Below are 27,186 nucleotides of genomic sequence, written 5' to 3' on the forward strand. Positions count from 1 at the left end.
ATCAACAATACAATGATCAAAAAAAGTATGTGCATGTTATATTTTAGAAAATTATTATTTAATTTCCTTAAAAATCACAACTCTGAAACGAAATCATAAAATAGAATAAAAAATAGAAAACAAAAGGACTGGAAATGCAATAATACCATTTTATTTAATCAACGTTTTCAAAATAATCTTTGAGCAAGAGTAAGATATCAGGTGAATAAGATAAAAAAACAGCTCTATCTGATTACTGCCAATAATAACAAAAATAAAAGAAATTCTTTCTAAGCTAAATAACTAAACTCAATTAATTGACTCACTCATAATTGGATATCTCGGATTTTTTATTAATGTTACATTTAAAATCTGAGGCCTGTTTTTATTTGTGTGTGTTCGTTGTGAATGTTAACAAAATCATGATTCGACGCGTGAATAGATTCTGAAATAACAAAAGTTTTGATTCGTTTGAGTTCTTTTAACTTTTAATTTTTTTTATTGCTATAAAGAACATACGACCGGGCAGATATTACAGGGTAAATGTCGCGAAAAAATAATTATATATATACTTTTCTTTTACCTATAATACTTACATAAACTAACTGATAAACACATTAACCTTCTTTACATCACGCAATTAAGTGATAGTATAGGCTAAAAAATCTATTATAAGATATCAGTGACAACCCTAACAAGCCATCCCTATTTTGTCTTTTGGCGTTCCAATTTTGTGTTTTCTCGTCCCTAATTTTTCCAGTCTCGTTCCAAATTACCCTACATACGTCCCAATTCTCCCCAAAAAGAAAGGAAAATATATACATTTTTTATTTTGTCGAAATATTGTATTTAAAATAAGAATATTGCAACTTACCGTTTGTTGTGGTATTTCCAGGTGTATTAAAAACTTATATAAATTGTGATCTTATTGAAAAAACAACGATAATATTACTTTTTTTAAAAGTTCTTTAAGCTGTTTTAAAACGCACTTTTCAACCACTATTTTAAATTTAATTAGACGACTTTTTGGGACCAACTTAACTCATGTTTAGCACTTCCATAGTTAACTTGGTTTTTCTTCTATACATTGATAAATATTACCTTAAAGAAAATTAGGTAGATTCCGTGCTACAAGTACTTTGAGAGTCTTCCGCAGGTTTGTCCCAATTTTCCCCAGAATCCCAATTTACCCCATGTCATGGTACTAGAAGACTCTGGCTTACACTATACAGGGTAGAACTAAGGAGTGCCATTTCAGTGTATCAAAAAGTGTTCGGAAAGAGAGCGAATTAAGGTGGCAAATAGTATCAATTGCTATTATTTCTATTAATTAATAATTTTCTGTTTAATTGATAATTCAACAAATTCAATTCATCCGTTATTTGTGAATTATATTTTTGCCACTTTAGGTAAAAATTAACAATCAAAATGATTTATTCAATTTATTTCCTTGGACATTTGAAATAATAATCGGTTTTTCCAATTAGCTTTTTTTATGTAATATAATTATGAGTCACCCTTAGCGCAAAATTTATAATTATTAGAAAAAAAAAATTATTTATGGTTTTGGAATATATAACATATGATAAAGTTTCTGCATAAAAATAGTTATTTTAATGGTGAAAACTAAAATATATTAACTATAAGTTTAGGTAAAATTCCAGTGTTGGGGCGGATTTTTTTCCGGAGCGGCATTAAGTCTAAATCCGGCCCTGGACAGTATACAGTCGCAGTTTTTTTCTTCTTTTTTTTTCTACCTAAGTTGAGAGCCTTGAGTGGCTATATTAGCGTAGCCTTAACTAGTAGGTGAGCTCACGGGGCTCAAACCTGATGACGTTGCTAACACGAACCATAGCAAGAGCAGTGCTTCGCAGAATCTATCACCGGGTCGGAAGCGCGACCCACTGAGAAGATCCGGCGAGAAACTCAGTGGGCTGTGTCTGTGGGTTAATTCGCTCGTCGGGCCCTTCGTCGTAAGCGACGGGTTCGACGAGGACGGTGACCGGTGCTTGTATTGCCTAAAAGCACCGTTAATGGATCAGGAGGATCCGTGATGACGTGCTTTGGGTGACGTCGACGGTTTACCATTCGGTCTACAGGATCGGGTATGGTGGGGTCGCAGTATCCACTTCCATTATATTAACCATTTCTACTTCCTACACTAGCGCTATTTCAGCGAGTCTTAGAAGAATATAATAGAATTTCGATTCATTGTTTATGAACCTATTCGACGAACGATCATCGATATTATTCTTGGGGCTTAGATCATTGTATGGATAGAATAATATAGCATGGTTAAGCTGTGTGGTCAGAATATATTACAAAACAAATTATATTTTTCTACGGTCTAGTTCTAAAATTTCAATAGAGTTAAATACTTCTCATTTTTATTATAATTCTTTAATCGATTTAACTCAAGGGCACAACACACAGAATGAAAAACAATTTTCGCATGTGCGTGATATTTATTTCACTGAACATTTTCCATGACAATTTAGCGCGTTATTATTAATGCGTCCAAACGTTTTACTATGTGATAAGTGCGTTTTGCATAACGATCCAAATATACTTAGGATTATGCATACGGTAATAATTTACATGGACAACTACACAATAAATATAACAATAATGAACCAATGTACAATACAATGTATAAAATTATTAATCTAAAGCAAAAATTTGTGGCTTTTCGTTTGTCCAGAACATTAATTTTCTAATCAGTGCTTAATAACTATGCAAGTCATATAGACGATATGTTTAATGTAAATAATAATAATATTGTAACGATTTCAGAAAACAGGAATTGAATTTTTAAACTGCGCTTTCGTCATTAGACCATATATTATTATGGTCTTTAGAACATAGCTATGTTTCTACCGATTTATTATAGTAAGTAGTAATATTATCACGTATAAAATCTATTCCAGTTGCAAATAAAATGCAATAATATTAGGAAAATAAAACAAAATATAGTAACGTCATATTTGAAATGTTCACACTAATAATGTATACAACATATTTCGATGTTTAAACAGGTTTCATTTCTTTCAAATAACTTCAGCTTTCAGCTTTCAATATTATTAAATTATTCTGAAAGTGACGCCGAAATCCGAAGGCATTTTTATAAAAAAAAACTTGTATTGATTTTCGATAAACAATTTAATGCAGTTTTATAGTATTGAAACATTTTAAAACTTCCATATCAACCCATCCATTCCATCAAAATGAATGCATGTTAATAGTTTTATATCCATAGCTTAATAATAAAAAAAAATTAATACGTACAGCCGAATTTAAGAACTCAATAATAAATATAGGAACCCTGACAAAATTATCAAACTGTTTAAAAGTCTTTGCTTTTTTTTAATTTTGAAGTAGATACAATGCTTCTGAAAATGAAGTTACACTAAACCATGCAATATACGAACAGCAGGTATCCAGTATAAAATAATCGCCAACACGCAACATGCATAACATAACAGATTTTTCTAGGCATAGTACAATACAAATACCTGCAATAACAAATCAAAATTTACAATTTTGTAAAATGTTGACAATTTATTTTTCAGTAACGATAATTTAAAACTTTAAAGTTTAATTTGAAGCTCCAAATTATTCACACATTTAGCGGATAATTAAAATTTGTGGTAATATTGAACAGATCGTTTTAGACACTTGAATAAAATTTTGAAAGTCGGCGTTTATCTGCCATTATCGTAGATTCTAAAGGGTGCCGATGCGAATGCGCGTGACATGTTATGATCAATCCTTATGTGTACTAATGCGATGAGCATACGTATGACATATTTATAAAAAAATCTTAACACTCTTCCTTTAATGTTGTTCGAAAAGTATTTTGTAATTGACTTTAAACAAATTCCTTGATGAATTATAGGCTCATTTTAAACAAACCCGTAGCTCAAAATCTGATAACAATCCAAAGAAAGCTAAATGTGGAAGAAGGTTTTTGTAACTCTTCAGTTTGTGTCGGATTTTTATATGTTTACTTTTTTCAAATAATGTGGAAATTAGGTAACAATGAATGTTTTTTAACAACAAAAAACAGTTCTGCGAAGAGTTAATCGCCATAAATACATAAATTTAAGAAAAATAGACATTGCATTCAAGGAATTATTACAGAGTGTCTGAATCTGCAATATGTGAGAAATAGTGGAATTGGGCCAAATCGGCTAGTACCTATTAGCCGAGTCCAGGCTCGTTCTCAATTCTAACATGATAATATTTCCGATGAGGCAAGAAATTTAATGAGTCCGCTTTAAGTTGCGAGCATGTGTGTGAATTTCATTCCAAAAATTTTTGAAACACGAGTTTCTAACTCGTTAACCTAGATTTTTGAGGCTGCCAGAACGTATTAGAGCAAAATCATTTTGAAATTATTTTTGTCGAAACTCATCAATTAAATTTAAAATGGAGCATTGAACGTAACGTCACCGTATGAAAAATTTTAGCATTACAAAACAATCGTGCGCTTAATTTTCAGCTTAACAATATAAGACTTTGATCACAGACAAAATTACAAAATACAATGCACGCGATAACTTTGCGCTGATGTTAAAATATAAAATTCTTAACTTACTATAATATTATACTTATTTAATTGTGTTCATTATTCGAAGCTGAGACAACCAGTTCTCTGTTAGTTCAATTCAAGGCAACGATTTGCGAAACTAGCGAGAATTTTCGCAATTTGTCTCCTTACCAAGCTACACTTATAATCTAGTAAAGATTTTTAGAACGATGTTTTATGGAAATCGTGATGTTGGGATTTCCCTTGCTTTGGGATTTTTTTTCGACTTTTCTTCAAACATACACATATTTTAGCAGGCATTCGGTTTAAGCACCTTTTTGAAGTCTTTAACAGAAGCATTTGCAGATCAATCAATAGAGACGAAAACACTCGTACAGAGAAAAATATTTTCATAAAATTACCTTAAAGTACAAAATTTAAAATGAAAATTATAGCGTTCCGTAAAAGTTAGAAGAGTGTTGTGAGACTTAGAGTAATATTTTCTCAGCAGATATTCGTAGTGATTGCGTTTTTCAATTCATTGTATTGTTGGAAATCTTTTTCTAAGTTTTTTCTTTTATTAGAAATCTGAGAAGAAATAAATAAACGATAGAGACAACTGTCAGTAAGATGTTTGCTATTAAGCTTCTATTCCATTAACTTGCGCTTTTAGGCCTGCTCATCGCTCATTTCGGATCATCTGTCATAAGAATTTATTCCAAAGTACCTTTAGAGTACCTTAGTACCTAAGAATTTATTCCTTAAGTATGTACTTAGTACTACTTAATGTTAAATCTTACCAATGTCAACGAAGTAATATTATAATTTATTCTATCAGCACACTAGCGATAAAAACTGTGCAACTTGATAACTTGTTTAAAGGATTCTTTAGGGAAGTATTCATCTAAGTGTGAAATACTTCTTGAAAATAGTAATTAGAATAGTGCTGTTATTAGTGACAGTTAAAGGACAATTTCCCAAACATTCAGAAACATCCTATTCTACGGATATTTTGAGTTTAAACAATTACGATCTACAGTAAAATATCGATTGTAAGCAGTTATTTAAATTTTACTTCATACCTCATTAAATGTAAGTTTATGACTTATGAACGAATACACCCTGTGCTTAAGCGCTAAAACTTCGCATTTTTAAGAATAGTAACATTAACCAGAAAATAATTTAATTGGTTTTTGATGTTTTGTTTGCGAACCGTGTAATATAGACGTAACCAGTTCTGTCAGTCAGAAATAAAGCTTGCAATATTTCCAAAATTATAATTGCTTGTATGTAAAAGTGTTTTTTAAGCTCTTAGTATGGAATTTAATATTATTAATATATTCTATGCGATAAAGACAAACGGTGTTCTCCCTTGCAGTTACATGAAACCTCTCTAAACTGATAATGGAATGTAACTACTTTATGTCAACTATTTTATGAGATTTGAAGTGATTTGTTTTTATAGAGGGGGATGCTGATTAAATATAGAACTTACTTTTCTGGACTGACTAATGTGATAAACGCTCCAAGCTGACTAACATTGATCTGTATTTAACATCTAATTTAAGTATTAAATAGAAATCTCAGATCAAAAAAGTAGATCGTATTCTTTTGGTCTGAGGTACTACTGCGTTCATAGTTCGAATACAAGAGTATAGGTAGATAGGTACTAATCTCAAATAGCGATAGCATTTCTCAAATCTACAAAAGCTATAACAATGCCTCTAAATCGAATTTGATTGAAAAGTAACTGTATTGAAAGTAAGTGAATTAGGAATTGACGAATTTACAAACCCACTAGAATATAATTAATATGTATTCCATAATATTTACAGTTTTTTACTTTTTTTGCTCTCGAAGATGAAGCAGTCGCTTTTGTCAATGATACGGATATAATTCGTATGTTTTCGCCATTTCTACTACATATAATAAATGTAGACGATATAAACAAAACTGGAAGTACATTTCTAACTATTCAACTAATTTCCTAAAAAAAACTATCATAAATGGAAATGTACGTAATATGTGTTAAAGCTTATTTGTCTTTTGCTAATTGTTGGGACTTCTTTTCCTAATTCCTTTTCCAATCCTTTGTCCACGCCATCTATGGACGTTTCAAGAGAAACAACGAGCGCAAAAATGGCGGTAAAAAATAAAAACACGGCGCCGCGCCGGTGCTATTTCTGAATATTGTTCATCAATATGCATAGAAAATTCTCGAGAATGTGAGAAATCGAAAGTGCGTAAAGGAGGTTCGAGTGAGTCAACTAACTTATTCTTATCCCAGTCCCAACAACATCAAACATATAACATAAGTTTAATGCCAATCATTTGTATTGTATGTACATACCTACACATTAATAGGTGACAAAGTTTTTTGTTTTGTGAAAATGTGATGCGATAATATGAATAAAGTTACAACATAAGACAAAAGAACACAAGAAACAGGTTCATTTTAGAATACATTGTTATTTGGCAGGCGTTTTGTTTGAATAGTGATAGTATTAATTAGTAGTACTTGAAGGTGAATCTAATGAATCTTATTAAAATAATGAAATTCCGACATGCTGGCAGAGAACTAATAAATGATACCTATTTGTATAGCACTATCTGAATATATTATTTAATACAACTCACTACAGGTGTTCGTAGTCCTTACGTGAATAATTATAGGATACGATTTATATTTACCCTTAATTTATTGTGGATTTTATTATTGCTTCTAATGATATTTATGTTGGCGATAATTCTTAATCCATAACTACGTTACACATTAAAACGTAACTTCAACTTTTTGAGCCACAATTTTAATAAAACCTACATAAATAAAAATACGAAGATATTTATTATACTCAAAGGAATGTATGAAATTAATTAACATGAGACAGTTGTTGAAACTCGCGTTATATATTACAATTATTGACAAATCGTGTCTCGTGAATTAGTCTAGCACAGTTTTAGATATTAACTAGCTAAAATTGTAAAGGCAAGGAGCAAGGACGGGTAGAAAGCATTCATAGGTGAAGTACTTTCTTTTGGAAATACAGTTCATGGTATTTACGTAGTCTGTCAGTCTTTTAAGCCTCTTTCGGTTAACCTGAAACTTACACATAGATTATATTGTGGTACAAGCAAAACCATAATACACCATTAAATTATCGTTTAATCGTGTTCAATGCACAGAGTCATGTTATTTCAAAGGTTCCTTGTAATTACATGGAATCCCATAAATAACATAAGGTAAGAGTCAATACCGTCAGATAGTGCTATTGAGGAAACGTTAAATTGTTAGATATAAAAAAAAATGACTCTTCTTAAAATCTGTAAATTACATAAAATTAAAGCACCCAATTAACCATCTCTTACTTCCAATTTCTAAACATTCTTACGTTGTGCTTGCTAGCTTTATAAATTTCGAGATTATCCACTGACGAATTCGAAGGAGTTCCGTTCGTCAGGTAATTTTAGTATTAAAATTTACTAAAGGCAGTCGTTCTTGTCTTTTAAAATATAATACAAATGGACTCTTATCAGGTGGAAAGACCACCTTTGCGCGAGATCGCGAGGACGTGTTAGTTTAGGCGTTAATGGGAATACAAAATTGGTCCATGTATCGGATCGTGGTCGCTTCACAGGAAAGTTCTGGCGTCGTTGAACCTGGATTGCGTGATACGCCGGCAGAAGTGAAAGCGCGCAGGCGGAGCCGGTGCGGTCTCCACCAGCGAGCCGCACGAGGCCGACTCTGCGAGCGAGCGCGCCGAGGGCCGGCAGCGGGGAGCGCTCGTCTCGCCCGCCTCACACTACCTGTAGAACGAGTGCGAGTGCGGGGGCGGAGGCAGTGCCGGCGGCACCGGTGCGTGCGGCTCCGATGCCGATCTCTGAACTCCCGGAGTTCGCTCCGCCCGCTCGGCTCGAACATATCGGTCACCCCGTTCACGATCGCGATCACAGTTCCAGTTCCATTCCCACTGTTAAAAAAATCTTATGTAGCAACGTACAACATCATCATTATCCTGCCCTTCTCCCAGTCACCTGGGGTCGGCGCACATGTTTTCTCCTTCCATACTCTTCTATCATATACCATTTCTTCACTCACTCCCCTCTTACCCATTTCGTCTTTCACGCAATCCATCCATTTCTTTTTAGGTCTACCTCTTCCTCTATATCCTTCCACATTCATACTTAACACTCTCTTACCAACCTCATTTTCATTTCGTCTCATCACATGTCCATACCATCCCAAACGCGCACTTCAAAGAAAAAAAAACATAACTCTCATTTGTAAAATTCAGCCTGTACATTATACGCAATAAAGTCAGTATCTAACCTCATTTGTTTGGGGTACCGAGAGCGAAGTTTTTGGCAAAACTTGGGAACGCGTCTGTGCTGGTTGTGCGTTATGATGAGGCGGACAATCTCGGGTTTGTAGCAACTGTAGTATACGTCGCACGTCTGCTGTGAGACCGGTTTCGAGTACAGCGACGCGCCTGCTTAGTTCTTCCAATCTCGTTAAAACTGTCGCCACCGAGGCAGCTGTAGCAGCTGTCCCGACATTTTGGTATTGAGGTGATGTACTGTCCTGTAAATACACGTCACAATTTAGATTATTTTTAACGCTTATTCAATGAAAAACCAGTCGCATTAGTGAGCTTGTACCTGTCCTGCATTTTGTGTTCTCTCAGTAGAGATAGAGAGTGCGGCGGGACGACCTGTTTGGTGGAGATTTACAGCAGAATGAGGTGCAGAACGAGAAGATGGCGTTCGAATTGCAGAAGGCACCGCTGGCGTCGCTAAGATATCGTCGCAGGAATGATGTTGTGGCGCTGGGACTGCCGGAGGGCTAGGCGAGGCGTTGGTATAATACGAGCTAGGATTAGTGCTGAGACTAGAGACTGGTAATGTCGCGCTGTGTGCAGGCGTGCTGACCGCCGCCTCGCCGGCCGCCGCTCCGCCTGTCAGTGGGGAAGTGTCATTTAAAGGACCCACTGACGACTGCCGCCTAACACCAGCCCGGCCTCGGTACGTCTGAGGAGTTGATTGAGCTGAAAAAGAAAATTATACAAATTACGTTACATTACCTTTATTTACATATATACATATTTGAACGTCTATTGTCTCAATTTAATTTCAATTTATGTAACTGAACGTTGTTGATGTTAAGAATACATAGTTTGTATGAAATCGGTATGGTACTCTCAAACAACAACGTCATAATATCATGCACTGTAGAGTTAGTTATGTTATACTTACAATATTTGTTGTGTAGCGGCTGATGTGTTTTATGATGGTAGAGGTCTGGGAAGCTCCGTTTAAGTTGCGCTAGCATGCCTGCACACAAGGGCCGCGCTCAGAGCGGGGCGGGAGGTCTCGAGGATACGGGCATAGCATCAAAACCATTCATTAATTTTATTATAACGATGCCATAGGCTTGGTATATGCGAAAACCCAACTGTTAACTCTTAGTTGTTGTTTTTTTCCATGCCGTATCCTCATTCCCGTATTACCGATGTACAGATAAATAATAAGAAAAAAGCTTCTCCATGCTGCTTCAAATCAAATTAACTTGCTATTGAATATGTCGATGTTTGCTCGTGGAGTTTGTTTGGTAATGATTTAATATACAATGAATTTATATTTGCATTGAGAGTGGCAGTAGTGTTCGATAATGTGTGGTTCTTATGTACAATTTGGGTGTGTTTGCTTGAATTTCATGTAGCGTTACCGATTCGTGGACATTTTGTTAAATAAAATAGTTAATTTTAACATGGCGAATAAGAATACTGTTATGTGTTTTCAATTAAATACAATTTAACATGATTTTGGGATAATTATATTTTGTTATTGTTTACTAAACTCCACATCGCAAATTATCATATCTGGCAAAGTATACGAAATATATTTATTTGCAAAATGTTCATAGCCATTTTGAAATAAATTAAAACGAACTATCTAAAACAGTTTTTTGTTATTTTGTATTATATTATTTCTTTAGATATTTCTTTGCGCCGAAATAAAGTTAAACTTATAAATAATTAATCCTTCAAAATGTATGAACTTTTTGCGAGTACATAATTGGTAAATATAGATTGAATATTATTGATTTAAATAATAACTAAAGTTATATACAGACAGACATCGTTGTTCGTAAAAGGTTCATTAAGAAATACTTAACTCGGTTTTAATGGATAGAAGGGGAAATGAATTACGTTCAAACGCATATTGTCTCATTGTTGCATATTCTAAACTAAGTATATAGAGGAAGAGTTTTTAAGAAAACATGCGGCCCGTGTGATGCATTTCATTCTTAACAAAATCGAGCGGGCTTCGTAGACTATTTTGGGTTTTGTGAAAATCCAAAGAAGAGGATTATAATTATTTGAGTGTCTTCATTACATACCTGTTATGGAATTAAGTGTAGTGGAACGTTGTTTACTGAAGTTGAAATTGAGCGGGGTCACATCTTGACCGGCTTTGTCCGCAGAAAACTCGAGGATTCCGCGACTGGCGGGTGATTCGGTCTCATCATCGCTGCACTGGGAGTCCTAAAATCATTCGTAAAGTTTTTTTTTATTTTTTTTATTGCCCTTGTGGGCAGACGAGCATACGGCCTACCTGATGGTGAGTGGTTACCGTCGCCCATGGACATAAGCAATGTCAGGTTCAGAAACAGCCTGCTGCCTACCGCAAAGTACTCTACATAATCCTCGTTTGAAGAAAGACACGCCATAGCGCTCGGGAAACACTGTAAAGGGGAGCTCATTCGGATGGTACATGACAAAAAAGATCTCTGGAAACGCATTGTTGATGAGCGCAGTGGTTCTAAGTAATATGGATGAGCTCTACTTCAGTGGCGGGCGGGGCGATGGTAAAAACGAGATGATGGGATCATCTCAAATAATTCCTCAGAGAACTCCCCATGGAACATACGGTACAAAATACAAAGAGAAACGAAGTTCCTCCGCAGAAGCCAATTCTTATCCCGGGGAAAGGTTTATGTATTTCATTCTATTTGAGTAATAGATACCGCTACCAAGCAGCTGCATGCCGCTTAATAGTCTCCACAAGCCTCGTTTGAAGAATGTTGAAGTTAGTTGAATCGTTTGAAGTTTATTGCCTAACGGCTGTGCGACCACTAACAGTACATGATTTGTGGCAACCATAGCAGACTTACTACGTGCCCTATTCGGAAGAGATTAGGATGCAGAATAGAGAAAGGTAGAAAATCATGTTTAGAATAGCTTTTCAAATTGTTGTGTTGTTTTTTCACGGCATAGAAGACAGATAGGTCGTGGAACATGGTAGCTGATAAGATTAATCCAGAGAGCTCGACGCTTCTTTGAGGACATCCAAGGGTAGATGAGGTGAACTAGAGACTAATCATATACAAGTAAATGTGTAGTTAGTACTGGAACGCTTGCTTGATGAGACGGGAGTTACATATCAACATTTTATTAATTTTCATGTATTATTATAATATTCTAGTACAAATATTGATATGATTTGGTAAATTATACTTTTTCATAGTTTCAATCCATAACACAAGTAAATTACAATGTATGTGTGGTTCGATATTACCTTCTCGCACTAGCGGGAAACTTTCACTCAGAATAAATAAGTCAAACATACTATTTAATAATTACTTAAAATGTTTTGGATGTGTACAATACCAGAATATTAACAAAAAAGGTGAAAACGACGCTAGGCTCTAATATTATGATTTATGTCTTTATTTTTTTTATTGCGTATATGGGTGGACGAGCTTACAGCCACCTGATGTTAAGTGGTTACTGGAGCCCATAGACATCTACAACGTAAATGCGCCACTCATCTTGAGATATAAGTTCTAAGTTCTAAGATCAGTATAGTTACAACGGCTACTCCACCCTTTAAACCGAAACGCATTACTGTTTCACGGCAGAAATAGAATTGACCACAGACGTCAAGAACAAAAGTTTAACAATAAATAAATAGTATGCATGCGTGTGTGCGTCAAATACATGGTAGTATGTGTAATGTTTTTTTATTGATTTAATGCATTTTTAGGCATCATTTAAAAAAATATTAACATTCTGCACTCCTCTATATTCTCTATAAGTGTGGAAAATTTCATACTCCTCCGTCCGAGCAATTTTCGTAAAAAGGGGCACAAAGTTTTTCCTTCACGTATTAATATATAGATTATAATTTTGCGGGTTTCATTTTTATTACACTATGTTATTTCTTCACCGTGGAAGTCAATCGTGAACGTTTGTTAAGTACGTATTTCATTAGAAAAATTGGTACCCGCCTGCGTGATTCGAACACCGTTGCATCTCTAGATACGAATGCATCGGACGTCCTATCCTTTAGGCCACTTCGAAATTTAAGCTTATGTTGGCGCGCGAATCTAGTTGACTGACATCAGGTGACACCTACGCGTTCGGGAATTCCGATCGCACCCGATGACACCCGAATGCGACTTGGTGTGTTGCACGCTACTTATTACGTCCATCTATGTACCTCGATCTTAATTCTAGTTGACAGTAATAGGCAAAAGCCCCGAATAGTCTGAAATAATTTCGTCAGTTTTACGTCTACGAAATTCAACCCTCTTGGAACCATTCATGGCCTTCATTTACACTGCCAATCCAAAGGTCTTGTCACGTACCATCCGACTCTAGAATGATTTTGTTATGCGATGTTTTCTGATATGTCCTTGTACAGACCAGGCTTCGGGGGAAGAAAGTCTTCGTTATTAAGTGATGGCGTCCGTGAGCAGCGCTGACCATCGGCGTTCGAAAGCAATTCTACATAAAACTGAAGCGCGTACCATTTTTTCAGCGAAGTTCTCGGTGTGGGGACGGCGTGTTGTCCGCGCGTACGCTTCGCGCAGGAGACGCGCGTCGCAAGGATTCTCGTAGCGCATCCGGCGTCGCGGCTCTATACCACCTAACTCCTCCTGGACAAAGAGTTCACTTAAATAAACTTTCATCATATAAAAGCCCTATAGCTTCATAAATGAACGGTAAACTTACCTACTACTAAACTTACCTAAACCTACTTAAACTTACTTACCGTAAATTTCGATTTTTAGTAACTATTTTTAATATTTCGGTTTTTGTTTCATTTAAGAATTTATTTAATTTAATACTTTTTGGTTAGGTATATGATTGTGGTTTTTCCACACTTTCAATGTCCCTTCTACAACTAAGACCTGACACTTCAAACGTCAACGTAGAAATACGTCAAAAGGCTTGTCAACAATATGCCAAAGAATTAAACATAGATACATACACTTATATATTAACAATCCGAGTATAGATTCGCTCGAATTGCCAGATATTTATTCCATTTTATTTATAAAACTATTTAAGTATTGAATTGATAATCCCATATTTTTGGACCCTTTTTCACATCGAAAAAGCGTTTTTCGAAACAAACCCGTTTAATGTTAGCTAATTTAATGTCTATTTAAATCTAGATTTGTATATATAGCTAAAAAAATATACTGATAATTTATGGACGTCTTTATTCAAAAACTTACGTCACGCATGTTGTAAGTTATCTCCAAGTTATTAACGAAGGAGTTGCGGAATTCAGGATAGAAGTCCAGTACGTCTAGCAGGTCGTCTCTATGAACTCTATGCAAATCGCAATACGTGAGAGCGCGCACGCGGCAGTTACTACGACCGACTGTTCCATGAATGCACGGGTTCTCGCCGAAAATGTCATCTTTCCCTGTAATAAATGCAAGAAATAAGCCAACAAATAAGTCACGTAGAACTATTTTTTTTAAAGCAAGCACAAGTAAACTATATTTGAGACCTTAGAACTTATATCTCAAGGTGGGTGGCGCATTTACGTTGTAGATGTCTATGGGCTCCAGTAACCACTTAACACCAGGTGGGCTGTGAGCTCGTCCACCCATCTAAGCAATAAAAAAATAAAAAAACAAGTCAAGTTATAAATGAAATGCAATATCTGAACATCTTCACCCTTGTAGTCAATTAACACAAAAACTAATGAAACCTGGGTAGTAGAGCGTCTTGTCAGCATATATTAGTCTGCTGTAAAGTAATAATGCCTTCTGCTTTGAATTGATAATTAGAGCCGTCGTAATACAAAACTGAGGCTTAGAACTTATGTCTCAAGGTAGGTGACGGCTTTTACTTTGTTGGTGTCATGGGCAGGTGCGCTGGGAGAACTTTTATCCGCCAAAGCAATAAAAAAAATCCAACCAGTCCGCTGTGATTATCAATATAATAATATGTACATAATATGTGTTTAAAATCGTCAAAGTATACGCGCGTCTTAGTTGACAGAAACATTCTATAGAGGGGTTAATAATAACAGATAATAACTGTGCCAAGTTTTTATAACAATCTAATTAATTGTTCAGGAACGATTTTTATTTCCTGATTGATATTTACCGAGAATGGCCATGACTATGTCATCTTTGAGTATTTCAATGGATCCTCGCGAAATAAAGTATAGGGAGGTCAGAACGTCTCCTCTATGAACTAGGGTTTCACCGGGTGGAGCGTGAGTTGTCTTGAATCTTAGGGAGAGGGCTCTGAAAACATGAATATAATTATAGATTCATTTTTTTGTTATTGACATATATAGGCAGTCGAGAACCTGATGGTGAATGGTTACCGTCGCTTATGGACTTCAGCAATGCCAAGGGGCAGAGACAAGCCGCTGCCTACCATTTAATACTCTTCATAAGCATCGTTTGAAGAAGGAAGGTTGATTGGTGGCGGATTGATAGAAGTTCCACAGGATTTCTGCCTATTTTGACCACAAAGTAGTCATGTTCCTTTCGAAGATTAGGAAGGTAAGACACAATTATTCCAAAGCTACTGAGACTTCGACTTCGCGTTACATAATAGCATTTTAATATTGTCTTCGGCAATCCCTTGACACAAGATGGCCTATGCTCTGTTTTCATTGACGAAGAAAAATTTAATATTAAATAAAATATACTTTATGTCTCTAACAAAAAAAAACTTTGATAAGACTTCAAATAATTTTATTTACTTTGAATACTTTGATAAGACTAAAAATACCTTAAGCATCCAGGACTGGCGCCTTCAAAGGCTGAACAGCTGGCAAGTAAATTACGATTCAAGTGGAGGCAGATATCAGCTTGGAGGCACTCGGGGAATCCTTTCAGGACGCTCGATGTATCGATGCCATTTGTATAGCTCCACGCGTGTTGGAAATATTCTTCTAGGCGTTGTCTTAGGGGGTTGGTTATCTAAATAAAGAGTATGTTTTTGTTAATTTGTTAACAAATAAAATTTACCTAATGAGAGCAAAACATTCCTGATTGAAAACTATGATAGAAATAAGTATAATAATATTCCATGGTATGTGTGATTTCTCCGCAGCAAAGATAGACAGGGCGGTAAGTACTATGCGAGTTTACAACTAGCTCTTATTCTCCGTACCCAAGGTAAGAGTTACAAAAGGAAACAGAGGAAGTTAAGTAGGAAATAAGATGAGGATACTACTACGGATGGATGACGGGGAAGTATTATTGATAGCAGCAAGAGCTTGTCAAATCATTATAGGGAATATCGAATAAAACTTTTTTGGATTCCTCCAAATCTGTCAATGAGTATATTTGTAATATTGTTAGATATACTCTACGTCATAAATGTTGGCAATGACGGCAGTCTATCCCATTGAATAAGTTTCATTCAAATTATCCGTCAAGAATTTACGCACACTTTTAAGTTAATCCTTTTTTATATTTATAAACTACCAAAGCTTTGATGTTCCGATTACCTGATGAAATCTGATAAATTCTCGTACTCTAAGTATTTGTGTATGGTATCGTGCTGTTCCAGAATACAGTCTTTGTATAATCGCAGAAACATTTCCAAAAATACTCGCGTACATAAGTGCTGAAAGATTACGGTCCAATTGAATGATTGTTACTTAAAATATATATTTTATGCGAGAAAAAAAAACTGGGAACATACAGCCAACGAGCATTACGAATATCGTGAAACCTTTTTCCATGTCTGTGTTAGGAGCTACATTTCCAAAACCGACGCTCGTCAAGGAAGTGCACGTGAAATATAAAGCGGTGATATAACGAGATCTGAAAACATTGATGTAAATAAATGATATAATCAGTATATTAATATGTATTTCTCTCAGCTTCAGTATGATAGTAAAGTTATAAGTACCTCATAGAGGGGCCGGTTGAATTGTCATAGGAAGCTTGCACATCGTTAGCGAGTGCATCTAACCAACCTATAGGAGCGTGTAGCTGCGGTCGCTCCCAACTCCCGATAGCATACCTTGAAAATAATTAAATAAATTAATAACTATTTATCCGAATACGTGTGTATACAATATGTTTAACTAACCATAAACACGCCAGCCAATGTGCGATGAGAACAAACGTAGCCATGAGCAATAGAAGGACAGCGGTGCCATATTCCGAGTATCTGTCAATTTTTCGAGCGACTCTAACTAGTCGCAACAAGCGCGCTGTTTTCAGTAAACCGATGAGAGTTGTCGTCTGTAAAAAGGAAAAATAACTTAGCATTCCCCATGCAGGGTATTTATTAACGAAAATGTTAGCCGCAAATTTTAAGCGTTATTAAAACGGTCGCTCGTAACTAAAGTAGCATCAACGAGGCTTCGTAGCGAAAATCACGCTAACTAAGCAAAATTACTTGTTTGTCTAAAAATGCCTTGCTGAACAAAATTTAGGTTCGTTCTCTTGCACAACTGCAATATTTTAAGCGTTGTTTTCAAAACTAATAGCTAGCTAGCTTCGTACATAATGCGGTGCATAATAAATAGATTTGCTGTTCTTTGAGAGACACGTGACGAAAGACAGTAATTACCGAAAAACATTGTCATTAGAATCGGGAACTGTTCACTTCATAATATATACAATTGACAGTTGATCTAGTTTTTTAAATGATTGAAACATTTGAAATACAAGTCGTTATCCTATGCCTATTTTTTATGTTTTAGAATGCATACAGAATAAATACGATAAAAAAATTTTGCTAAGCTAAATAATTGTCCGTCTAAATGTCCCAGAAAAGTAGTATTTCTTTCAATATGAAAGCAATGATAAACTCGATGAATTTTGTATCCCATTAGTGATAAATGAAAAGTTAGAAAATACAAATAAAAACTCTATGGTATTTTCTTTGTCCTATAAACAGCAAAACATAATTTATTTACCAACTTTCTTTTTAAATGAATAATGAAAACAGTGAACTGAATTGTAATAAAAGAAAAAAAGAAAAAAAAATGTAATTAGTTTATTATTTGCTTGATGTAAGGTGGGTGCTTTTAGAAAGTACATAAAGTCTGAAACAGTACTAAAGTCTGTGCTTCTTATTTACGTTGTGATTAAAGGCGATTCCTTGATTTGTACAAAAATTTTAGTCTGGGAAGTGTGAGCGTATAGTTTGCTATTAAGCCAAGTGCAGATGCTTGGTTTTGCACTTTTGCTATGAAAAGCTTAATGAATTTATGATTCGTCAAATTTTTTCGTTGTTGTTTGACCACTAAGCCAATTTCTCATATATTTCAATTTGAAAGTTTAAAAATAATCAACACAAAAAAAACCTATAATTCGTTTTACTGACTTATTATTTTAACTCAAAATAACTTTGAATACCGTCGTCTTATTTTTACGTTTAATTGTTTGAGTCAGCACATTCTGTTTATATCACCGCATAAAACAATTTCAATAAGCTCTGTAATCAAAGTAATTTACATGCTCTCGTTAGGGCGGCATCTACGCTGAGAGACATTGCTCATTCATTGCACTAAATATTTAAATCTGTCGGCGTCAAAGCTTGTGACATACGAGTAGCAAGTGAGCCTTGAAAAGGCGTAGTGTTTTATTTAAATGATTAATATTTGCTTAGAGGAAGCGTTCGTATCCTCCATAAATGCATACGCTTAGTGAATGTAAATGGCTAGTGGATATGAGAAAAAACATATCAACTAAAATAAAATTCAATAAAATTGAGTGGCAGCAACATAAAAGTAGTTCACAAAGATGGTATACCTCATCACTTTCCAGCCCCTGCTGTAACAAGAAATGGGATTACAAACTTAATACGCACCCACCTTCGGGTTATGTATTGCAATATTAAACATAAAAAATTAAAAAGTAAAAGAATCCAATTTTAATCGTAACTTCAAAATTAATGTGATTGGATTGATATTAAATAAAAAGAAATAGCAAACTCAGTAATAGTAAGTTTAGTAAAATAAGAAATACCTATCACATTAGAAGATTTTTTGGTAACTCTTTATAGATAGATACATTTATTACCAAATTAATAAAAATAGCATTATCGTTTTGATAGTTATAGTGAAATGGTGGTTAGTTCGCAGAAAGTGAAAACTGCTATAACTGCATTCCATCACTACGTGTTTATATTCAGAGCTTCACTTGTCCGAAAGAACTGTTCGATTCGAATCAGAACATAAATATTATGCATGTGTGTCTTGTAAGTATAATGCCACGTCTTAAAACGGGTATCGTGTAACCCTAACTTGACCTAGTTCGCTTTCATATTCTTATGACCTATATTACCCTTCACTTTGCAGTACCTGTCGTGCTTCACCCTAATCTTGTTGTAATGTATGGCCTCAACCGTTGACCATTTCATCTCTGCTTGAAATTTTATAAGTTTTGTTCCCATTTTACACGTTTTATATATATTCTTCGGACAATTGACTGTCTGTGGTTTTTTTTGTTACCAAGGAAAGTAAACTGAATTTTTGTGATCTGTTTAATTGTAAGCCTTAAGCATTGTTAGATTAATTTGAAACAGGAACAGTGTGCAATCCTCGGCAAGTCCGTGTGTATTATGTTTGATGTGTTATGCTCCGATTAATGTCTAATACATTTTATTGGGTACAGTGTGTCTGGATGAGATCTAAAAAATGTAAATTGGTAATAAGGGCTCACTTCATCGGTGTCGGTGCCGAACAGCAGAAGATCGAAGGGAATAGCAGCTACGAGGTCTATGACGAACCAGCCACGAAGATAGTGCATGGCAATTTTCGCAGGATCGGATTCCACTTCGTCAGCAGCGTTCACATATGTTGTTCGAAAGTTTATTAAGATGTCTATTATAAATGTCACGTCGACTGAAAAAAGTAAATAAGCCATTGTCGAGTAATGTGAGAAATTGCGATAATTTGAATTACATATTATGTAGTTGAAAACATCAGACGTATTTTAAAATTACCTATTAACAAAAAGTGCTGTTACATCTTTAGTTTGTCTTAGCCCTTGTTACATTTATTAAATACAAATACTCATGAAAGAAAACACAATTTACCTATCATATCTATAACTACAATGGGATCTTCGCCGAAGCTTCGAGAACGCTTGTCGAAATCGGGTTCATTTAGTTGAAAGGCAGCTACGTAGGGAGTAAATATTGCCGTGTAGATAACCAATATTAGTATCAACCAATCCCAAGCGGCCTGAAAAATGATACACTTTTATTAAAAAAAAGTCCCCACTGTATGAACATTCAATTACCAGAATACAACATTATACAATTATAAGTATTGACGTCTAATGTATACGTATATATATGTTATGTTTTTGTATTTGTTTGTTATTTGGAAAATTATACTATTCACTGATGTATAGCCAGTCGAATTTTCTGATGTAAGCGTTATTTCTTAACAAAGGATGCTTTTCGAAGGCTGTCTTTTAGTTTGAAGGTTAAACGAGGCATTGAACTTATGAAGAATATACACATGCCTGCCATTTCGTTCCATCCCCGTATTCGTCACCGCAGACTTTGCGGCGTCCGTGGATTTGATATCAAGTTTTGTGTAAACCGTACATCGTTCTTGACTATTCCTAACATAGTATACGTAAATAGAATTTGAATTTCTAACTGGTATATGAGTCGACTATTATCAAAGCCGGCAATCTGACTTTTGGACAATGATTGGTAAATCAGAAAAACGAATTATTGACTTTGTATTCCATTGGCAGTCACAAAACTCTTCGGAACGACATCTTAGATAAATAACAGGTTAACTATTAACCTTTATTTAATGCAGGTTTTGAACCGTATTCTTTGAAGGAGACGATTATATTCGAATCAATCTGTATTGACATATCAATAAACTTTTTTTGTCCAAATGCACAGATTGGCACCTTTGATAATAGACGACTCATATAACATAATGTACGTATTGTTTCTTGGATAATTTTTAGAACAATTATATATATGTATGTGCCATACATTTTAGTGTACCTTTTGTTTGCAAATGGTTTTTATGAACATGAAATCTTTGCTTAAACTTTTTTTGCCAAAGCAAAACTATGTTCCAACTGGCTCAGCGATGTGTGGGTTAGCGTGAATTGATAGAGTAATAGAGTTGAAACCTTTTACAGTTATTACCGATATTTCAGGGAAGGTGCCATACTACCATCAACATAATATATCGTTTCAAGATGTATGTATTTACATATATTTAGTTTTAATCGCAGCGAAATATAGTTGAATTTATTACTAACTCGCAATGTAAGTACACGGTATTTTGGTATGTATCTGATAAAGTATTTTTAGTGCTAGATAAATTCTGATGGTTTCGAATAAGCACTTTGTATCAAATCTCTGAAAAACGTTGCGAACTGCCGTGTCAAACAATCAAACGATTTTTAAATAAAAATGAAACCTTCTCATTTGAAATTCATTTAAAGCCGTTATTTCTAATTTAGTTTGATTAATGGAGAAAATATTCTTAACATTGAAGAGAAATTTCTAAATACCATTATTGGGAAAACATAAGATAAATTTGTTTTAATAAAAACTTTTTCATGTACACAACTTAGTTAGATTAGAGCAATCATAATTTTATGTTACGCTACCATTCACTATCCTATCTAGTAGTGCCGCGAAACAATCCAGCATTTCAGTTAGTTCAAGGACTGTTATTTTCGAGTAGGATAGCAGTCAGCCACGCGGTTGGTCACAAACCTTTAACCCAAATCAAAGTAAATTATGGATAAATGTTGTGCCGACGCCCCTTCTTGAGATCGTTCTCTTTATAATTTACTAGTCCCATAGACACAAACCACGGAGTTTCTCATCGGATCTTCTCAGTGGATGGCGATACCGGCACTGCTCTCATTACGACAAGTATGAGCAAGTTCGATCAGCTTGAGCCCCGTGAGCTCACCTACATATCCGTGCGTAGTTAGAATAATTTCTTAGGCTACCAACTTAGGATTAGGTAGGGAAAAAAATAGTCGTGATATTCGACACGCTTCGTTTTAGCCTTCTATAAATTTACGAAAAATACATATTCATTGTCATTGCTCCCGTACCATTTGCCAATACGTATATTGTCATACGATAAAACTTTCCCAGACGTGCCAATTACAACTGTACCAAATTCATAATAAACGAATGTAGGCTTAAGAATACTCACAAGATAACCTTACAAAAAAATTTTCATTATAATTTACAGGAATAAATTGTACTCACAAATAAAATATTTTTACACAAGCAATGATTTTTCTTTCAGGAAAACAAATACATACCTAGTGAGAGCTTCGCAGAATGAACTTTAAAGAACCTATGATTCGAACTCATAGCATCCAAAATAAATACGTGTACCAAAAAGCATTAAAAAATCCAAATAAATTTGAATAAAATATTTTAATTATTCAATTTAGAATTTAATTCGAGTGGGACAAACGAACCACTCGTAGGAAAAAGAAAATGAATATATCTTTAGCCTTATCTCACTGCGAAAAGAGTTATTCTTAAAGAAATTTATAAAATAAGCACGCCAGTACTGTATATTGATAAGAATGCTATTTGCATGTTTGAAGTGATTATTCGAGCCACTGTGACCAGCACGCTGGTCTTTGAAATAAAAATTAACATAGCCTCTTACATTTAATAAATAAATAATACCTAATCTATATATATAAAAATGATTTGCTGTTCGTTATCTCGCTAAAACTCGAGAACGGCTGGACCGATTTGGCTAATTTTGGTTTTGAATTATTTGTGGAAGTCCACAGAAGGTTTAAAAGGTAAATAAATATGAAAATGCTTGGAATTAAATAAAAATAACAATTTTGTTTTTCCTTTGATGTGTCCCCCGTCGGACGGGTTCCTTTTGTTTGTATTAAGTTTATTTTATACAAAAGTTTAGGTCTTTTGTTTATCGATGGAGGCACTACGAATTCTGCCGGGTCAGCTAGTAAATAATAAATATTTACTAACAATCACGCCACGTTAACAGTAACTGGTCCCGTGGTAAGTTCGTAAAGAGCTTGTGTTACAGGTAACAGATAACGGAAATAAATGTAAGATTTTTATTATTCACATACATATATTTAATATACATCCATAAACCTGGAACAGACATTTTATATTTTTCATACAAACATCTTCCCTTGGCGGGATTCGAACCCACGACACCCTTGTGTAGTGACCATGTCACTTACCACTACACCAGACGGCCGTTAAACATTCATTTATACATATATTAAATATATTTATTTATACATATATTAAAATACATTACCTTATAAGGAGAATGGTGGAGGATAGTGCATGGATGAGATGGCTGCGTTGTGCCTTTATGCCCACCCGTCGCTCCCAGTGAGAGTACCTGTCGACAATTATTAAAAGGGTAGTAGTAAAACTTATTAATAATTGTAATGTGATTACCAAGAATTATTATTGCAAAAAAATAATTCGTTTCAATCAGATTTGTCTTAAGTAATTCCAACTATTTAGTTTTTACAGTCATACTGGAGTTAAAAGTGAGCATTTTTGTCCCACAGGATGTATTATAAAAAAATATGTTTACGGAAGGTAAAAATTGACTTTAAAAAATCTTTATGGACAATTAACAAGAGATGTTTTCACATTTGCCAACATCATAAAAATTAAGAGAGGTTTCGGTTATGGTCTTCCGGAAATGTGGTTCTTTCCTTTTTATAACGTTCGCAGGTTTCAAATAAAGCTGTTAGGTTATATATCGTTTTTTTGCTGTCTTAAATTAACACATGCTAAACAATGCTAGATTTAAAAATAATCGATACACTATCAACCATTTACAAAAGCTAATTTATTTGTATTATTACAACATGCATAGTTGAATATGATAATAAAACTTCCTTAACAAATAAATAATAATAGATTTAGCAAGTCAATATTGTTCAAAGTATGGTGTGCGAAAAAAATATAAAGCTCTTTCTAACCTGTCCTCTGTTGCAAAGACTGCGACATGAGTTAAACAGAACTGCCTGAGTTAATGTATTGTTCATCTCCGTGTAAGGTCCTTTACGTTCCATAATTTTAAATGTTTATGAGCTTAATTTATTTTTATCTCAAACACAACGTCAGGGACAACCGTTCCTCATATTTTGGAGCAATGAAGTAAATTTTACCATATTCCTTCGATTTTAATGATTATGCCACTTTCATATTTTTCGTTGTTTATACATATATACATACACATGATAATCTTATGCGTTGCTTGCTTCAATATTCTGAATTTAGTATCTTTAAAAAATACACCTAGTTTTATTTAAAAATAAATAACATTGAAATTTTTAAACAAGTTAAGCACATTTAAATAATTGTGTTTTGATTAACAAAAACTCGTAGCGTTTTGAGAATTACAAGTCAGGCGAAGAGATAAGTAAATTACCTCCTTGCCGATGGCTGGTAGTCCGTTGAGACCATTACATGGTGGTTCTAAGCGTACAACGCTCTTGCGGGAGCCACGGAAACCGGTGTCGCGCACACGCACTGAGGAGCGCCAGGTGGAGGGCGGCGGATCATCGCGGGACCCGCGCGCGGATGCGACGCGACGTGAGGTGGTGAGCGCGGCACCGCCAGCGCCGGCGCACGGCGGGGTCACGATCAACGGCACGTCAGGGGGACCGCGCTCCTCCATGCCGCTGCCGCACCAACGTCCTCACCGAAACCCACCGTGCTCCGACGCTTCCAAATGCTCACATTCCAGCACAGCTTTCTCGAAAGCTGACGCCGACTCGAGAAGCGCGATCGCCGTGTTTTGCATAGATGCGACTATTACTTCCGCTTACACTTCAAACTCGTTGGCTCTCGCTATTTACGAATTAATATCATGTTATTATATTATGTAATAGAAACAATTGTAAAAATACTAGAATAATTTTGTTAATTTGTAGTAATTATGTTTACAATGGTATGGTTTTACAATCGCAGCACTTAAAAGCAATGTTACTGGAGGCGAAACTGGATCGGTTATTCATTAAATTTCAGAAGCGCACATTTTCCTAGTCGTCTAAGAATATTGCTTGGAGCGGACTGAGAACACGACTAATAGGCAAAGTACTGAAGGCGCCTGAAAACGGAGAACGAGGCCGAGGTTCATTCAACAGACCATGTCAATGGCTGGTCGGGGCTTTTCATCTTTTATGCACACGTTCAATGCGAGCGGAACCTTCACGGAGCTCTTAACACAAATGGTTAACCATGAAATAAGAAGTGTCATCTGAACAATGTTGAACTCAGACAATACACAATTTGTTTAAATATGAGTACGTACTTTACATCATAATGAAGATAGATGATTGGTAATTCCAGAAAATAATTTTCATCTTAATTATTCTCATAGACAAGGCCACTCAACAGAGTAAATTTTTTTCTCTAAATATTGAGATACTATCATAGCTTCTTGATAAATGTGTGAACGGCGGTATTACGTAAGCTGCGTCTACTGTTGTCAGCGCATTGACAATTTTTTTAATTAAACACCTGTAATACCATTACTCATTTACCAGTTTCTACGAATTTATGTTATAGATCAATAATATTATTGTTTTGTCATCTTTTCAAGAAACGTTTCATGGCTATCCGAAATGATTTTGAAAATCTTCAAGGTTTTCACTGCATTTACATATGCTTTGTTACAATTGTAATTAATTCTTTGTGTAATTATTGTTATGTAAATATAATATACTGAAGAAATAGTTTTGAAAAAAACTAAAATTTTACAATACCTACTCGTATAATACTACGTAGAATAATCAATAATTACAGACTTGTCTATAGCATATTATTATTATTATTCGAATACATGGACGGTAAGCTTGTATAGGGAAATTATTAAGTATTTTTAAAATAACCGGGATTATGTGAAGTATTTTAATGAAATATTAAGCAAGAGTCAAAATCTACAAGATCCGTCATCTTTGGTAGCCGATGTCCGATCGTAAGCTCGTTTCGCAATATTAATCTAGCAGCATGAACGGATAGCGTTATTTTAGTATTAATATAAATTTTGGTAGTAATATAAATGTTAAAGTTTGGTAGAGGAGCTTGGTGGGAGGGGCGTCATGCTCTGCGTATTGTAACAAAAGGTGGTAGCCGTACAAAATATGGATTATGTGTAAAATAGCAATACAGCGCTCAGCGCTCCAAAAGCTCACGATTTTTTTTCAATAGACGAACGCGAGTAGCGGAAAAATGTAAGCGCTTCTTACTCGATAGTATAAATGACAAATAAACTTCATTCAAGTCTTCTAAAAATATTGATACCGCGTCTACATAGCAATTATAATAAGACAAATAATAACAAATGATGTGTTGATGTTTTTTCGTAAGCCGTAACGAAGTTCTAAAATGCATCATAATGTGATAACATCAACGTGCTACCCTTTTTTTCTAAAAGGTAAAAATGTTGATAAACAATGTAGACAAAGGAAACCATACCATAGTAGTCATAACTCCGAGCATGGATCGCGTTTTTCACAATATAGTAAAAGAAAATAAAGAAGTAATTATCAAAATAACAATAAGTATCAAAGCTCGCAACAAAAGAAAGAAGAAAAACACCTCTTATGGTGTGAAGCACTGTTCACTCAACTAAGCACTCGAAGGCACAGCACTGACGATAAATCGCGACTGTTGTTGATTTAGATCCACTTAAATAACATGTAAAATAAGAAAACCGAAAGCTTGTCTCCGTGCAACAAAATCTGCAAAATTCGACTGCAAAACGGTAATAATGGTTTTAGCTTTTTAATGCAGTCGATCGATCAAGGGTTTGTTTCAGTTGTTTTAACTTATTTTAACAGATCGATGGTTTTTCTGAACGTATTATTAAGACAATGTGTTTTTGATGAGAAAACCCGACGTGTTTGACTGAAGGTGAGGCTTTACGAACGATATTAAGATAAGAATTGAATGGCAGTGTGAAGCGGCAAAGTCCGCAGCGTGATCGCGGCACGTAAACTCGATGGGGCAATAGCGGCGCACGCAAGAGGTCGCTGTGCGCGCGTCGCCCGGCGAGACTGTGCGGAGCCCCGAAGGGTGACGGAAACACCCGAACTCAGGCGTGACCTCGCACAACCTCCCCCTCCTTTCATCGAACATTTCAGCTGAAACTCACGGTGTCGCCATACTGCTCGCTATACGTAGTGCGACGCGACGGTCACGTGACTGCTCGATATTAAGCTTGCAGACACAACTGTCAAATAATTTCAATTGTTTGCTGCAATCGTTTCCACGTTTGTCGCTGATTGAATAATATAAATATAAGCTTCGATAGGTTCAAATACTTACTGTATGCCTTAAGAAGCGATATATTATCCTCGTTTTATGAAGGTTTATTTAAATATCTTTAGCCGAATAATGAGTCGCTTATATAATGTA

General features: G+C 35.1%; 1 protein-coding gene across 11 annotated transcripts; it reads right to left on the reverse strand.

Moving 5' to 3' along the window:
* Positions 1–2,424: 2,424 nt before the first annotated feature.
* LOC101744132 (potassium voltage-gated channel subfamily H member 6-like) lies at positions 2,425–26,818 on the reverse strand. 11 transcript variants are annotated; one of them, XM_062672299.1, is made up of 18 exons: positions 26,368–26,818; positions 24,194–24,615; positions 23,060–23,146; positions 19,831–19,978; positions 19,455–19,636; positions 16,870–17,024; positions 16,687–16,800; positions 16,477–16,598; positions 16,280–16,398; positions 15,556–15,746; positions 14,917–15,059; positions 14,031–14,224; positions 13,317–13,442; positions 10,905–11,049; positions 9,758–9,835; positions 9,164–9,549; positions 8,835–9,086; positions 2,425–8,475 (listed from the first exon to the last, which is right to left on the reverse strand). In XM_062672299.1, the coding sequence occupies exons 2-18, from the start codon at positions 24,440–24,442 to the stop codon at positions 8,308–8,310; spliced, it is 2,859 nt and encodes a 952-aa protein (XP_062528283.1). In that variant the 5' UTR covers positions 24,443–24,615; positions 26,368–26,818; the 3' UTR covers positions 2,425–8,307. The 11 variants fall into 11 exon arrangements, with proteins under 11 accessions (XP_062528283.1, XP_062528284.1, XP_062528285.1 ...); XM_062672300.1 differs by lacking the exon at positions 24,194–24,615 and adding an exon at positions 23,742–24,045 and having other exon boundaries at positions 13,317–13,445; positions 26,368–26,817; XM_062672301.1 differs by lacking the exon at positions 24,194–24,615 and adding an exon at positions 23,742–24,060 and having other exon boundaries at positions 13,317–13,445; positions 26,368–26,817.
* Positions 26,819–27,186: the final 368 nt, after the last annotated feature.

Source organism: Bombyx mori, chromosome 15, assembly GCF_030269925.1.
Source record: "Bombyx mori chromosome 15, ASM3026992v2".
Taxonomy (NCBI): Eukaryota; Metazoa; Arthropoda; class Insecta; order Lepidoptera; family Bombycidae; genus Bombyx; species Bombyx mori.

Bases quoted from the DNA above. Each gene is read 5' to 3' on its own strand.
- LOC101744132 (XM_012692531.4), bottom strand. From the start codon at position 24,442: ATGGAGGAGCGCGGTCCCCCTGACGTGCCGTTGATCGTGACCCCGCCG. The intron at 16,599-16,686 runs GTACTTATAACT...CAATGTTTTCAG, and splicing joins TCAACCGGCCCCTCTATGAG to ATCTCGTTATATCACCGCTT. The intron at 9,087-9,163 runs GTACAAGCTCAC...GTGTATTTACAG, and splicing joins GAACACAAAATGCAGGACAG to GACAGTACATCACCTCAATA.